This window comes from Pleuronectes platessa, chromosome 3 (assembly GCF_947347685.1).
Source record: "Pleuronectes platessa chromosome 3, fPlePla1.1, whole genome shotgun sequence".
In the NCBI taxonomy this organism is placed as follows: domain Eukaryota; kingdom Metazoa; phylum Chordata; class Actinopteri; order Pleuronectiformes; family Pleuronectidae; genus Pleuronectes; species Pleuronectes platessa.
In genome coordinates, this window is record NC_070628.1 from 29,917,162 (window position 1) to 29,932,877 (window position 15,716).

A 15,716-nucleotide genomic window follows, 5' to 3' on the forward strand; every position below is an offset into this window, starting at 1 on the left:
CTACACATTCTTGTACCTTTTACAAGATATTTTCTAACAAAGTTGTTTGGATAATTAAACCAGGATAGTTTAATGTCAATTACAGCTATGGATTTGTTTTACAGCTGGAAGCCAAGACACACATAGTAACTTCTCTTACTTCACAACTCTATATAGTTATGGTAAAAAACATCTATGAATGGATAGTAGCAAGCAATGTTATTGCTTGCTTTTTTGTCGCAACAGGGCTGAGTGGAAAACAAAAGGAACAATTAAAAACTAGAAGAAGTTTGGCAATTTCTGAGTGTGTGTGGCCAGAGGATTTATCACGTGTCTCTCTCTAGTCACAGTTGTTTATGTAACTGTACCCAGGGGACACAGTGGCTGAACACTCACTTCTAGTCCACAAGAACAAAAGACTGACTTAATCTCACTCCTGAAAAATGAAGACAAAAATAACGGAGAAGGGATAGTGAAATGGGCCACCTCTGGCTCAGTTTGAGTTTCTTGTTCTTTTTCATTTTCCTCTTATCTATCTGTGTCCTTAAAAGCAGGGTAGTGACAACACAAATGATTTGGCAAGAAAGGAAGAATGGCAGTGTCTTGTGACGATTATACACTTTTTCCCTCACTGAATCATAAACATAGAAGTCAATGTGTGCATGTGTGTGTCAGGAAGGATTTATCTGTGAAGAGATAATTGTGTCTGGCCTCAGACAAAATCGTATGACAACATGTCAGGGTGAAATCAAAATAAAAAAGAGGTGTCATACATGTAGGGTTGCAAAGGGGTGGACAATTTCGGGTAAATTTCCGGAAACTTTCCGTAAAACTTTCCATGGGAAGTTAAGCTCAGCAATTTTGGGAATTTTGAAAAAAAAAAAAAAAAACACAAATTAAACGCTGAGCAATAAAAACATCATTCAATACTCTATTTTAAAGATGTATGGAATGCAGCTCACGCTGCACGTTTTTTCAACCCTCCACTGTGCATTCTTCCATCAAATGCACAGATAATTCCCAGCATCCTGCACACTACAGCGATGCTATTGAGGCCTGCTGTAGTGTGCAGGACTAGTCAGGTAAGTGTCGATGATATTACTGGGGGAAATATATTAGCATGCTGATTGAGGATTGTTCATCTAGCCTGTTTCTATTCATTTATCCATCAATTGTAAAATACTGTATTGTATATTATAAAATACAAATATTTGGCTAACTATTTATATCTCTGGCATTGCATTAGTGTATTTTTACAAGCTTTTTTTCTCATCTTATTCTACAGAACAATGCCACGTGCACTATCTCATGTGTGGAGACATTTCAATGTCAATATAGAAGGAAAGGCATTGTACATTTGCAAATACTGTGCAAAGACCTATGTTAAGAATGACACAAAGATGGAGAAGCGTATAGTCAAGTGCCCAAAGTTTCCTCAGGGCTCAAATCAGCTTATGAAAAAAAAAAGGTTTATATTTATGTCTTTATATGACAAGGTAAATACAGTTTGTATAAATTACCCACAACATTTCCAGTTTATTCCCGTTAATTCCCATACATTCCCGTATATTCCTGTTAATTCCCATGGAAAGTTTCCAACTTTGAATATTCCCGGAATTTTGCAACCCTACGTACATCCCGAATGATCTGGAAATGTTCCTGTTTTTTTAAAATGTTTTTATTATGAAAACTTATTATTGACAGTCTGACTTTTTTCATGAGATCCTTAATGTCCGGAGCAGCTACATTTAGATTATCCAGATTCTTTTTTTTGATTATTTATTAAGACGCTGCCGATTCATGCATCATTTGTTTAGTTTCTTTACATGTACAATCTATCTAAAGTGTTCTTAATATCAGAACCATTTCATAATCAATTTATGGTGAGCTTTGTGTCAGCAGTAGCCAGTCAAAGCACAGGGTTAGGGTTAGGGTTAGGGTCAAGTTGTAATTGTTAATGGTGAAGTCCAGTCTTCTTGCTACACCTTTATATTATGCATCCCCACATAAAACAATACATTGAGTTCAGAATTTGTGTGTGTGTACATGCATACATACATATATTAAATCAGTTTCACATTCATTCATAATCATTTTTGTCTGTATATTCTTTATGCTTGTACATTTTTATCAAATAGATAATATTTATCTGCCTCTTTTTGGCTGAAATAAATAATGATTTTGATACTTCCTCCACGGTGTGTGTGTGTGTGTGTGTCAAAACCAAGCCAAGCAAGGATGAAGAATGAGGAGACACTGAAGGAGCCAGGTGTTCTAAACATAAAAATACACACTCTCTTCAACAGCTGCGTAACAGCTTAGTTTGCATTTGTTGTGATAAGGCTGCTAACATAAAGAAAAATCCTGTTCCCATAAATTAAATGTCTTTTATAAAAACAGTTCAAACAAAACGAGAGAGAGAGAGAGAGAGAGAGAGAGAGAGAGAGAGAGAGAGAGAGAGAGAGAGAGAGAGAGAGAGAGAGAGAGAGAGAGAGAGAGAGAGAGAGAGAGAGAGAGAGAGAGAGAGAGAGAGAGAGAGAGAGAGAGAGAGAGAGAGAGAGAGAGAGAGAGAGAGAGAGAGAGATGTTTGATGCAAGTGTTTTCATCAAGATACTGAAGATGTAGAGGCTATATGAATGTGTTACACACTTTAAATAGTGGTTAAACTAGAAAAAAGCACACACTGTATTCTTCAGTCGAGGTGTTCTGGGCAACTGTGGCTCAGGGAATAGAATGGTGGTCCTCTAACCAGAAAGTGTGCGGTTCATTCCGTGTCTTACAGAGCAATATACTGGAGACCAAAATAGCCCCTTCTCATAGAGAAAATGCTGCACAAAGATGTATTAATGTGTAAATATTGTGGCCAATCCTCTTTTTTGTTGGTATCTCCCAACCCAACTGCTTTTATCTCCTCCTTCGAAGTTTTGGACAGCATGTTTTTTTCTAGTTTGCAACCTCAACTGATTACAATTCAATACGCCTCTAGAGCCACCTTCTAATGACACTCTGCAGACTACTCTGTTCACTCTAAATCAAGGAGATGGAACATTTCAAAATATTGCTTCTTCATGGAACCATGGCTTCGGACACTTCTTGAGTGTCTATTTGATCACACTATCCACTCCGTCATTCACATCATACTGTATCTACATACAGTGCTTTGCATAAGTATTCACCCCCCTGTGTCAATACTTGGTAGAACCCCCTTTCGCTGCAATTACAGCTGCAAGTCTTTTGGGGTATGTCTCTACCAGCTTTGCACATCTAGAGATGGAAAGGTTTGTCCATTCTTCTTGGCAAAAAAGATGAAGCTCAGTCAGATTGGATGGAGACCGTCTGTGAACCGCAATCTTCAAGTCTTGCCATAGATTCTCTATTGGATTGAGGTCTGGGCTTTGACTGGGCCATTTTAAGACATTAACATTCTTTAATCCAAACCATTCCTTTGTAGCTCTGGCTGTATGTTTAGGGTCATTGTCCTGCTGGAAGATGAACCTCCGCCCCAGTCTCAAGTCTTTTGCAGACTGCATCAGATTTTCTTCAAGGATTTCCCTGTATTTGGCTCCATCCATCTTTCCCTCTATTCTGACCAGTTTCCCTGTACCTGCTGAAGAGAAGCATCCCCACAGCATGATTCTACCACCACCATGTTTCACTGTTGGGATGGTGTGCTCAGGGTGATGGGCAGTGTTGGGTTTTCGCCACACATAGTGTTTTGCATTGAGGCCAAAAAGTTCAATTTTGGTCTCATCTGACCAGAGCACTTTCTTCCACATGTTTGCTGTGTCTCCCACATGGCTTCTCCAAACGGGATTTTTTTATGGATCCCTTTCAACAATGGCTTTCTTCTTGCCACTCTTCCATAAAGGCCAGATTTGTGGAGTAGACGACTAATAGTTGTCCTGTGGACAGATTCTCCCACCTCAGCTGTGGATCTCTGCAACTCCTCCAGAGTAACCATGGGCCTCCTGGTTGCTTCTCTGATTAATTTTCTCCTTGTCCGACTCTTCAGTTTGGGTGGACGGCCTCCTCTTGGTAGGTTTGCGGTTGTGCCATATTCTTTCCATTTTCTTATGATGGATTTTATGGTGCTCAGAGAGATGTTCAAAGCTCTGGATATTTTTTTATAACCTAACCCTGCTTCATATTTCTCCACAACTTTATCCCTGACCTGTTTGGTGAGCTCCTTGGTCTTCATGATGCTGTTTGTTCAGTAATGATCTCCAACAAACTCTGAGTCCGTCACAGAACAGGTGTATTTATACTGAGATTAAATTGCAGACAGGTGGACCCTATTTACTAATTATGTGACTTGCAAATGTGACTTGTGAATGCAATTGGTCGCACCAGATCTTTGTTAGGGGTTTCACAGTAAAGGGGGTGAATACATATGCACTCAACACTTTTCAGATTTTTATTTGTAAATAATTGTGAAATCCATGTAATATTTCCCCCCACTTCCAAATGATGCACTATTTTGTGTTGGTCCATTACATAAACTCACGATGAAATAAATTTTAATCTGTGGTTATACCATGACAAAATGTAGAAAAGTCCAAAGGGGGTGAATACTTATGCAAGGCACTGTAGATAAATGGTTAGGGTAAATGGTTTTGTATTTGTATAGCACTTTTCTAGTCTTGATGACCACTCAAAGTGCTTTACAGTACAGTTTTACATTCAACCATTCACAGACACATTCATACAGTGCATCTATTTGCAGCACTTTGTTATTCTATGGGGGGCAGTGTTAATTTCGTTGACGAAAACGATGACGAAAAATATTCGTTAACGATCTTTTTTCCATGACGGAGACGAAGACGTAACGAAAACGATTCTTTGAAAATAAAAACTATGACTAAATCTGTTTTAACTTTCGTTGACGAGACGAGACGGAAATGTTGGTGGTTGACTAAGTCACAATAATTTATTTAAACATCATCGTATCAGGCCGTCATGAAGTATCAGGAGCGGGCGAGTGAGTGTGTCTGTGTGTGTGTGTGTGCGCCCCAGATAGCGCACCGGTCCCGAGGCTCCGCCCCGCTCACTCGCTCAGAGACACAAGATCTGAGCTCGTACATGTGAAGCTGCTTTTTAACAGTGGAAACAGTGAAAACACAGAGTTTCTCTGGTCTCAGCTGATCAGAGATCAGCGCAGCAGCTTCTTGATCAGAGCAGAAGCTGCAGGTGGTTTGTACCGAGCTTCAGTTTCTGTGTCCGCCTCCAGTCTAACCTGCTCTCACTTTTTGTTTTCACATTTAAAACTAAATATATATTTTTAAGCTATTAGGCTGCAGCTGTATGTTTTTATTTATTTCAAAATAGGGTACTTCTTATTCAAATAGCCCTACAAAGTTCTGTGTTTAATTTATTTCAAAGTAGGCCTACACTTGCCTGTGTATTTTCTTCTCTTCATAATTGTTCGGTGTTTTCCTTTGTTGTAACAGGTACAAATAGCAATAAAATGTCAAGAGTTTTCTTTATTGTCGTTCTATAATTTCTTAAATGCAACAAACTATAGTTTAGTATAGTATAACTTTATATTAAACTTTATTAGCTTTGTTATCAAATATGTTTTGCGGCTCCAGACAAATTTTATTTGAAGAGGGGGCAAAATTACTCTTTTGAAAGTAAAGGTTGCCGACCCCTGCTATAGACCTATGCTGGTAGGGATATCTAATGGACAACCTAAGTACTGCAAGCTAGACTATTTTGCTGTTTTAGACACAACACAGGGTCCCTGGGCCTGAGAAGGGAAGAAAAGGAGTTTAATGTGGCTATTAAATGTTACTAAAACTAGACTAAAATGTAATTCGTTTTCGTCGACTAAAACTAGACTAAAACTAAGAAGGATAAAAATGACAAAATGTGACTAAAACTAATATGCATTTTCGTCAAAAGACTAAGACTAAGACTAAATCAAAAATAGCTGCCAAAATTAACACTGATGGGGGGCCATTCAGGGTTCAGCATCTTGCCCAAGGACACTTCGGCATGCAGATGGGTCAGACTGGGGATCGAACTGCCGACCACTCTACCCCTCAGCCACAGCCGCCCAGTAAATAGCTGCAAGGTTGGCAGTTTGATCCCTGTCACCCCCATTTGTCATGCTAAAGTGCCAATGTGAAGATAAATTTCATCTGACGGCTGTGCCAACAGTGTAAGAGTGACGTATGATAGAGAAAGTGCTGCACATGTACTGTAAAGCTTTTTGAGTGGTCATTAAGATTTACCATTTACATCTCCGGAACACCTTGACAGAATTTCTTCAAATTTGGTACAAACGTTCACCTGGACATAAAGATGACCACATAAGTTGTTGGTGGTCCAAAGTCAAGGTCATGGCTACCTCATGTTCTTGTACATTAGGAACACCCATCCGATGCAAACATTCACTTTGACTCATGAATTACATGAGAAGAATTCGGTGGTCAAAAGTTAAGGTCATTGTGGCTAACACAAAGCTTTGTTTTGCCTCTTGATCATGATATCTCATGTCTGCTTTTTGGGAAATTTCTGTTAATTTTGACCAGTTGTATCAAACATTTATGCTGCAAATGCTACGCCGAAGAAAATTTCAATCTTTTTCACGCAAAATAACTTTTTATTGATTTTGTATATTGCTTTTTTTTGTCCTTCCTACAAAATGTGAGAGATTTTGAATAAGAACACACTTTTTCTGTAAAGCCAAACATCATGATAACTGTTCACTTCTTTTTCTTTTTGTTTGTTGCTTTCAGCAACTCATTACACTCTATGCAGAAACACATTTGTTTGAAGATCCATGGCTGGACACACAAAGACTTCTAAACGCTAATGTTCAAAAACAGAACAAACAGGCCACTTAGCATTGAGAAGTTACTTAATGCCGAGGTTGCCACATCGATACACAATTGATTTTGCACACGCTGCTTGTAAGAAACGGCCTTGACCTGATGCTCAGACTGACACTTGACACAGTTCAACAGCTTTTGCCAAGTTCACTATCAATTATAAGTGGGTGATGGTGAAGAAATGTTGTGAAGTTTCATTGTAGGATCTGTAGGGCTGTAGAATGAGTATTGACAAACTGGGAATGGGATGAGGAGGCACAGGAACGATTAGTAGGTCAAACCTGAATAAATAGTTTTCGTCTTTCAGGCAGCAACTGAGTGATGATGCTCTGAACATGTAACATAATATATTAATAAAAATACAATTATTTATACAGCACTTTTCATACATAAAACGCAGCTTAAAGTGGTTTATAATAAAATGGTGCATGGCAAGTTAAAGGAGAAAGCTGCTTCCCCCAAACCTTGATGATTGACTCCAGTTCAACCCAGGGACTGTCCCTCACTTGCTGTAACTTTCTTGCTTTTAACTCTCATGCAAAAACTTTAAGTCACACCATCAGCAACTATCACCACAATTCACTGCTCACTCATACATTGTTTTGTTGCTTTTGTTGTTGTTACTTTTACTCATTCGTAAAATTCATCATTCCTTTGTTTTCCTTTTTTTTGGTTGTATTCTTTTATAGGTTCTCCCATGCCATCCCCCTTCTGCCCATCATCTGTCATTGACCAATCACATCCGCAAACAGGAAGTCCACAGGACAACCTGTTATTAGGCGACACGAATGAGCCAGACTCAGAGGAAGAGGAGGAGGAACAAGAGGAGGAGGAGTATGCAGCCCAATTGTACTCATCAGTAACACATGGTAAAGGGACATTAATTACTTCATTAACTACCTTTCTAGAAGCTATTTAGTTTCCTTTTATTACCTAAACAGGGTCTATTTGGTTGAGGTCTCTCCGTAATATTTATACTGATTACTGTTTAGCGTCACATTTAAATTCAATGAACACTGGCATATAATATTTAGAGCAGGACAAAAGTGTTGCACTCTTTTGCATCACTTGTATATGTGGGTGCAGGAAACATATGCATGTCTCTTTTATCAAGACATTTTCCCAACCCCTGATCTGTTACTTTTCCATTCTACAAAATATAATGTGTTGAAAGCTCAGCTTGTCCCACCAAGTTTGCCTGTAAGTTGCATCTTGGAAATTTTTGTGCATCACTTTTAAAATGCTGCAGGAAATGTTTTGCAGCATGTGTTCTTCTGTTCAGTAATGTAGATGTGAGTGTGTGAGCACAGTGAGTTGTAATGTGCTGTGGAGCCAAAGCATAACAAAAGTTAAACAAAAGCAAAGCGTGCGCTCCTCTGGTACCTTCAAGAACACACAGGAAAACACAGTAACTTTCCACCACACCCACATCTCAGCACTCAGGCAAGGCCATCAAACTATCAATATATTTTCAACCATTCTGTTAAAAAACAGACAGGTGGTCCTCCAACACAGTCTGTATGTCTCAAAGTACAGTAAAACTTAATTCATCCCAACTTCCTCTTCACATTTTAGAGCTGTCTTTCATGTTATTTGAGAAATATGACTGTTGAGGTCGCTCATTAAACTTAACAGACATCCCATTATAGAGGCTTAAACTTCTGATAACTCCTCGGTGTTGCCAATGACAATCCTCAATAGATCAAACTGCTGTTGGACAGCAACTGAAAGACAGAGACCAATAAGGCTTCAGAGTCCAACGTGGTCAGCAACAGGAATATTTAAAAAAACATCTTCAGTTATTAAGTTAGAGCCATTTTCAGTTATGGCTGACAGAAAGTTATAAATAAAAGCCATGCCCAAAACTTTCACTTATTAAGGTAATGATAACAACACAGGTAACAAGGAATTGACACATTGTTTAAACATGTTGTTGTCCACATACATGAAACAAACATACTTACAATGATTTGGTGGATGTTAAGTGATCCATGATGGAAACCGAGGTGACACATGTGGGAATAAGTGTAAGACACCTAAAACAGACAGGACAGGACTCTGAAGCTTGGGTCGAACCAATATGTAATTTGATCGTAACTCAAATCAAGGGACTTTGTTTTGATAAGAAACAGAAAACGAGTTAGGTGCAGTGTGGAGACTACAGTTTTCATTCTCGTTTCAACATTCAGAACACCAGTCCAAGCATAAGTGCTTGTTTGAGTTTGACACTAACCGGATCTCATGTAGTTGCCATTATACCTGCTCCTCGAGGCTCTCCACATGGTAAATATTAGGGTGCAAGTTCAGAATGAAACCGTAGTGTGGCTGTTTGAAACACTGGGGCCATATGGGCTGATTTTGGTTCAAATCAGAGTGCTGAGCTGCGACCTGTTTGCCTGTGGAGGTTGACAAGCACCAGATGCTATGTCCCCTTGGCTGGCTTGTGTCTCTGAATCAGTCTTCTTGTACTTATGAGTTTGATAGGAAACAGACTTTGATGGTATGAAGAAAGGAACTGAGTTGACCACAAGTAAGGCTAGACTACATCAGGAAAGGGGGCTTAAAAGGGAGAAATAAAGAGGAGGGCAATTTGGAAGAATGACAAAGACAGCTGCATACAGTGAGGAAAAAAGAGAGACAGACATATGTCTCGTCATATATACATTGCAATCTAAACATAATCAGAAACTACCATGAAATAGGGTCCTGAAATGGCTAAAAGGTTGGTCATTTGTGTTTGTGGATGTGTGTGGTCCTCTTTCCCCAAAGTAGTCACATTCAGCCAAGCATTTAAAATATCGCTCTTACCACTTCCTGAAAGTTTTAGAAATGCTCTTTATTTTTTAACTAAGTCACTTATATCTGTCTAAGCCCTTTACTCCAGTTCATGCTTTTTTAATACTTTTTGTTTCTGTCTGTTTCAATCAAGCAAGCACTGAAGCAAAGTAAACAAGAGGCCTTTAGCTGCATATTTTCTTGCAAGACAGCAACAAATGCAGAAAGCTGTAGTTTTAAAAACGACTTGTTTCCAAAAAGTAAAGCAGTAAGAGAAAGCATAAAATATGAGAAGAGGGGAGAGAATAGTATTTTTTTAACTCACATAAACATGTATTATTGACTATTGCCACAATAAGCTTACTCTGCCTCCTATCGGAAAGTGCAACAATGTGTAATTTACACCAGAACTAAGTATTACAGTATGTTAAATTAAAGGGATTGGAGAAGTCCACCAGAAATGGCTGAGCTAGCGGACGTTAGCATTTCCGACTGTCCCTGAAAGCACTTTGGTGTGACCATGTTTCGAGTTGAATATGAATGTTGGGGCTTCCGCAGACTCGTATGACAACACAGGAGCAGTCGTTTTTCTGTTGTTTTTTTACAACAAGATTTTTCTCAATTGCATTGAACTCGGCTGCTCCACTGTTTACCCCTGAGACTCATAGTGCTTTGAGGACTCAAACACATCACCCACCCCTCCATCAGCATAGCAGTGTGTAGATTATGAGTTCATTTTTATTTCTTGGTGAACTAGCCCTTGAAGTATGCATACCTAAATCACGTTGTGTCCTAATGTCTTACCACTGGTGTAATACGCAAAAGAGTTGGAGTGGTTGCCTCTCTGTCTGGGGTATCTGAATTAGATATGAATATCCCTGAGCGTAGGCCCTACAATGTACTGTTGGTTGGCGCTTTATCTATAACCTGAGTTTGGGTACTGCTTGGAGAGATGAGGGAGTATGGGTGGAATGAAACAGGCCCCACTCTCCAAATGGTGTACGGATGTTATGTGTGAAGATGGTCAAAAAGTGCTCAACAAATCCCTTTCTCAATGCAGGACAGTGAGGCAGACTTGTAGGAATTACCTTTGTTAGGCAGGAATTAAATTGAGCTTCAGCTCCTTCCAAATAAGTATGATCATATCATACTTGTGAATGTCCACTCAATTTCATTTTTTATACAAGTAACATTTTAAAAAGTTGAAAGTGTATTTGTTGAAGTTGAAGCTGTTGAGTGCTGCAGAAGCTGATCCATTCTGCCAGAGTGAAAAAGTCCCTGGTACCATATTATCCATTACCTCCTACATTTGTCACAGCAGCAAAGGCCACTTACCACCAGTGATGCCGGTAAAGCGTTACTTGGTAACTTACTTAGTAACGCGTTACTCTAATCCGACCACTTTTTTCAGTAACGAGTAATCTAACACGTTACTATTTCCAAACCAGTAATCAGATTACAGTTACTTGTCCAAGTCACTGTGCGTTACTATTTTGTCATTAATAGTCAAATATATATTTGGTTTCTTCTCGCATCTCTGGGAGTGAAGTCATGTAGCCCAGTGATTTTCAACCAGCGTGCCGCGGCACACTAGTGTGCCGTGAAAGATCGTCAGGTGTGCCGTGGGAAATTATCTAATATCTAGTGTTGCCTCTAGGGATGGGCATAATTAATCGACGATCGATTAATTGTTCATTAAGAATTTCTTCGATGACATTATTTTGTCATCGACGAAATTATGTTGCGTTCACTGCCAACACTGCGAAGCTATACATCTCCATGAGCGCCTAAGGAGTCCACTGCTCTTCTTCAGGTAGGAGGTCGGAATAGCCGAGTTTTCTGGAAATGCAGCACATTGAGGATGTTAGCAGCTGGAGGAAGCAGGCCGGAGCTATACTCTTAAGCCCCGCTGAGAGAGCAGCAGCTAGCCGCTGAGAGCTAGCTGGATTTGACAGTTCTCAACCTCAGTCCGTCTGATGTCACGTCCTCACTCCCGAGACCTGAGAGGTCGAGAACCGTCATATCCAGCTAGCTCTCAGCGGCTAGCTGCTCTCTCAGCTAAGAGTACAGCAGCACACATTTTCAAGTGTAACCATTGAACGGATCCCGTTTAACTGCCACAAGAGTTGTTCATCTTGTAATAAAGATCTCAATTAGGAAACATGCTGTGTTTTTTCTATTTTCACTGCATTTTAATAAAAAAATATTAACGATTAATCGAATTTTGATCGTTAATTCTCCCGACGATCGATTAAGACAATTTAATCAAATGCCCATCCCTAGTTGCCTCGACATTTTTTTGGGGGGGAGGTCCTCGTCCGCGGCGCCTCACGGTGTCGCTGGTGCGGGGGCTTTCTTTCTTTCTCTTGGGCCGCGGGGTGGTGTCTGTCAGCGGTGCAGAAGGCGCGGGGACCGGTTGGAGGGGACCGGGTTAGGCGGTAGGCGGCATTGACACTGGACGCGTGTCGGTCCCTTCTCGCGGATCACCTCAGCTACGGCGCCCGCTTGGGGAACCCTCCGTTCGCGCGGGGGCCCCCTCCGGCGGTTTCTAATAAAGTGAGTTTTGGCAAAACCGGTTGTCATTTTTATGTTGAGGCGGCGGGGGTGTTGTCGGCAGCTGCTGAATGTAACTAATAAAGTAACTTGTAATCTAACTTAGTTACTTTTAAAATCAAGTAATCTGTAAAGTAACTAAGTTACTTTTTACCACGGATAACTGTTAACACAACAGGAATTCTTCGACTAGATTGAGCTAATGTTAGACAAATTTTGAGGTAAAAAGGTCAAACAATGACTGTTAGTGTAAGGCCCTTTTCCAATTCATCCTTTAGCCCTACCACTTGGCCGTAGCCCTTTGTTTAGTGCATGGCCGTGAAGGGGTAGTGTTGTCCCATTCCTCTCTATGGGATGTAGGTGTTGTGGCCATCTAGCCCTACAAACAGCCCTTCAACTGTAGTGAATTCAGGAACCCAAAAAAAACCGAGACAACCCCAAAGAGACAGAAATTCCATAATGCTTTACCACAAAGAGAATCCACATGGTGTCTGCTGCTCATAAATATAAGTATGAAATCTTTCAAAATAACCATGAATTTATTTTTATATACATTGTTTTTTAATACAGTACTTAAGGCAAATGTATTTAAAACGCTGTGACAAGCGTTCCGCTTAATTATCCAATATAGATTTCAATATTTTGCCCCTAGTTCCTTGTCATTATTGTATTAATATTTGTATTGTTTTAATAAATTTATTAATTAAATAAATACACAATGTCACAAATTCCCAAAATCTCAAATATTATTTTTGTATTTTTTTTTTTAAGGATGTGTACTTTTGTATTACCACATTATGCAATTCAATACTTCTATTGTGATCCACTTCAGGGAGAATTATTTTATTTTCTACTCATTACTTTTATTTGACAGCTTTACTTCCTTTAAAAAGAAAATTATAAACAATAGATAATACAACAAGCTGTTGTTATGAACAAATGACATTGTTAAAATCTATTCAGTGGTTTCGAACATTTTTGGCTTTTAAAAAAGCAATGAAGCAATTTCAAATGTCTGAGTAAGCCTATTCCCTTTAAAGTTCTCAAATGCTTTGCTGATCCCATAACTCAAATCAAAGAGAGAAACAAGCTCTCACAATATATCTTACGTCCCTTTAGGTAAAACTGCTTATAGTATTTTTTACTAATGGGTGGACCATATGGAAAAAAATCGTATAATTTTTGTTTGCTGAATACTGTGCAACATAATAGCTAAAACCGCAAGCTCAATTCTAATTTGAAATAAGGTTAATATTTATAATAGACATTCAATAGTTTAGTTCCTCAAACTGTTAAACCAAGCTCTGACATCTATCAAACAAACAAGTACTAGTCTCAGGGACGCCAATGCTATTAGCTCTGAGTGGAAAAAGCAACAGAAATAGACAAGTTTCTTTGCCAACAACCTGATCACGCCCAGGCTTATTTACAATGCCTCGGCTGAAAGGGGGTAAGGAAGGTCAGACTGAGGTGGGGAGAGAAACACAAATATCACTTAGTGCATTTCATGTTGGGTCCAAGAAGACAATTCTCCTCAACACCAGAACTAATCAATGATCCATTGAATGAGCTATTGAATGACAGAAAGGAAAGAGAGAGGGGGGGAGTAATGGAAAAAAAAACATTTCTCCTCAACACCAGACCTAATCAATGATGTTGATGGGAGGAAGAGATGGACAGAAGGAAGGAAGAAAGAAAGAAATGATCCTGTTGACATGAGAATGAATCAATGAGCCATTGATCGAGAATGAGGGAGAGAGCAGAGTAAAATGATAAAACAGGTAATTGGGAGGAGAGGAAAGGAAAAGAGCGACATCAATCATTGATAGACGATCGAACCTTGGGCTGGGATCTAAAGCAGACACATAATGCTTTATCAGTGTTTCCCTTTTTTCTTGTGTCTTTTGTATTTTATGCCTCCACGCCAGCAAAATCTAGTGGCTGGATGCAATATGTTTTTGGGTTGTCTGTCTGTCTTTACATCCTATTCTTGTTGAAAAAAAATTCAATTGGATTCAAGGATGAACTGATTCGATTTTTGTGGTCAAAGTTGAAGGAAGCTGTGACATCAAAAAGCACAGTTTTGCCTTGTGAACACATCTGTCTCCAATCTTGGTAATAAATTTTCATTTGGACACACAGAGAAAGTGAATAGAATTGAATGGTCAAGGGTCAAAGTCACTTTGCGAAGTTACTATATCCATCATATTATTACTTTGAATTTGGTACAAAATGGTGCAGTGCCTGTTGAAAACATGTCTTGGCCTCCGGTAATCCAGGCTACCCAGTAATTGAACCTTAGCAAGTAACGACTCAGTCTGCAAACCATGAAGCTGCACCACTGCTGCTGCACAAAGACAAGTCACCATTTTTTTCAAAGTTCAATGTTGCTTGACTCAGAACATTGAACCCATTTGCCATTGTTGCTTGCCTCTTGTTTGCTTCGTGAACACAATATCTCAAAAACTTTTCGAGAGAATCCTTTTGCATCACCGTGTTTTTGTCTGGCATCCACAATGCTCTGGAGATTTTTACCTTGAATTAAGTTCGAAAGAACTGTTGGACATGTTTTAGTTTAAAAACTCTGGGGCTGCATTGTAGTCTGGACTAGGGTTGTTGGAAAATACTTTCATACCTTTTTCATTATCACATTTAAACACATTCTCTGTTAATTACACTTTCGATAGTACAAAACATTATAGCAAAGGAAAAGGGTCTGTTCACTGCTTGGGGATATATATTCTCAGGGAAAGGTGAAAGACACCAACGAGCCAATTTGTAAAAGGTGTTACAAATGGGTGCCAACCACAGCCTTGCAGTTATTAAGTGTATAGTCATATGTTTCGCTGACTCAAGTCCTCCTAACTGTAACTATACCATTTTGTCATCAGAATATTTCTAATCATTAGACTTTTTTGAGGTGAAACTTGTTTTTCAGTAATTCAGTAAGGAGTGCCACTTTTGATTATTTCATCTGCTGAGTCTTAATTGACACGTTCAAAAATGTTTGTCAACAATACCACTGCACTGTGATCACAAGTGAAGCAACCATAAAGAAAAAAAAATATTAAAAACAAAAATGACAAAGAATTATGAAAAGACAGATAAAACCTTTAAGAATAACATTAATAATATTGGTATGTGTTCAGAGACTTTTCTGTACTAATACTGTGTATTTGGTTGTTAACAAAAAGAAAAGACGTGTCTTATTTCTGTTCGTAGAACCTTTTATCTTTTTTATCAAATATTCAATATGTTACAGAGTATTCTTTTTGCTTTTTCTAGTATTGAAGCAAAGTCTAAAATGTTGTTATTGTGATAACCCTAGTGTGGATGGACAAAAACTGAGACACCATGAAACGATGATCACTATTATTTGTTTCTTGATTGGTTCTTATCATAACTCTAGCTGTGAATGCTAAATACTTTGTCTCAGTAACAGTTCCACCAAGGAAATTAATCCCTCATCATTCTTTTCACAATTTTTTCAAAAACAAATAATCTGTAAGCAAGCAATTTACTCCAGAATTCACAGTGGAGGGAGATTTTTTCCAACGCTGTTTTAAAACAAACGCA

At 38.9% G+C, this 15,716-nt stretch overlaps 1 protein-coding gene across 1 annotated transcript in view; it reads left to right on the forward strand.

The window, feature by feature from the left end:
• Window positions 1-15,716, forward strand: part of tenm3 (teneurin transmembrane protein 3) — a 145,565-nt gene that overhangs the window by 29,385 nt on the left and 100,464 nt on the right. The window contains exon 2 of the mRNA XM_053417750.1: window positions 7,502-7,681. Coding sequence (XP_053273725.1) covers window positions 7,510-7,681 — 172 coding nt within the window. The 5' untranslated portion in view covers window positions 7,502-7,509. The remainder of the gene's footprint in view (window positions 1-7,501; window positions 7,682-15,716) is intronic.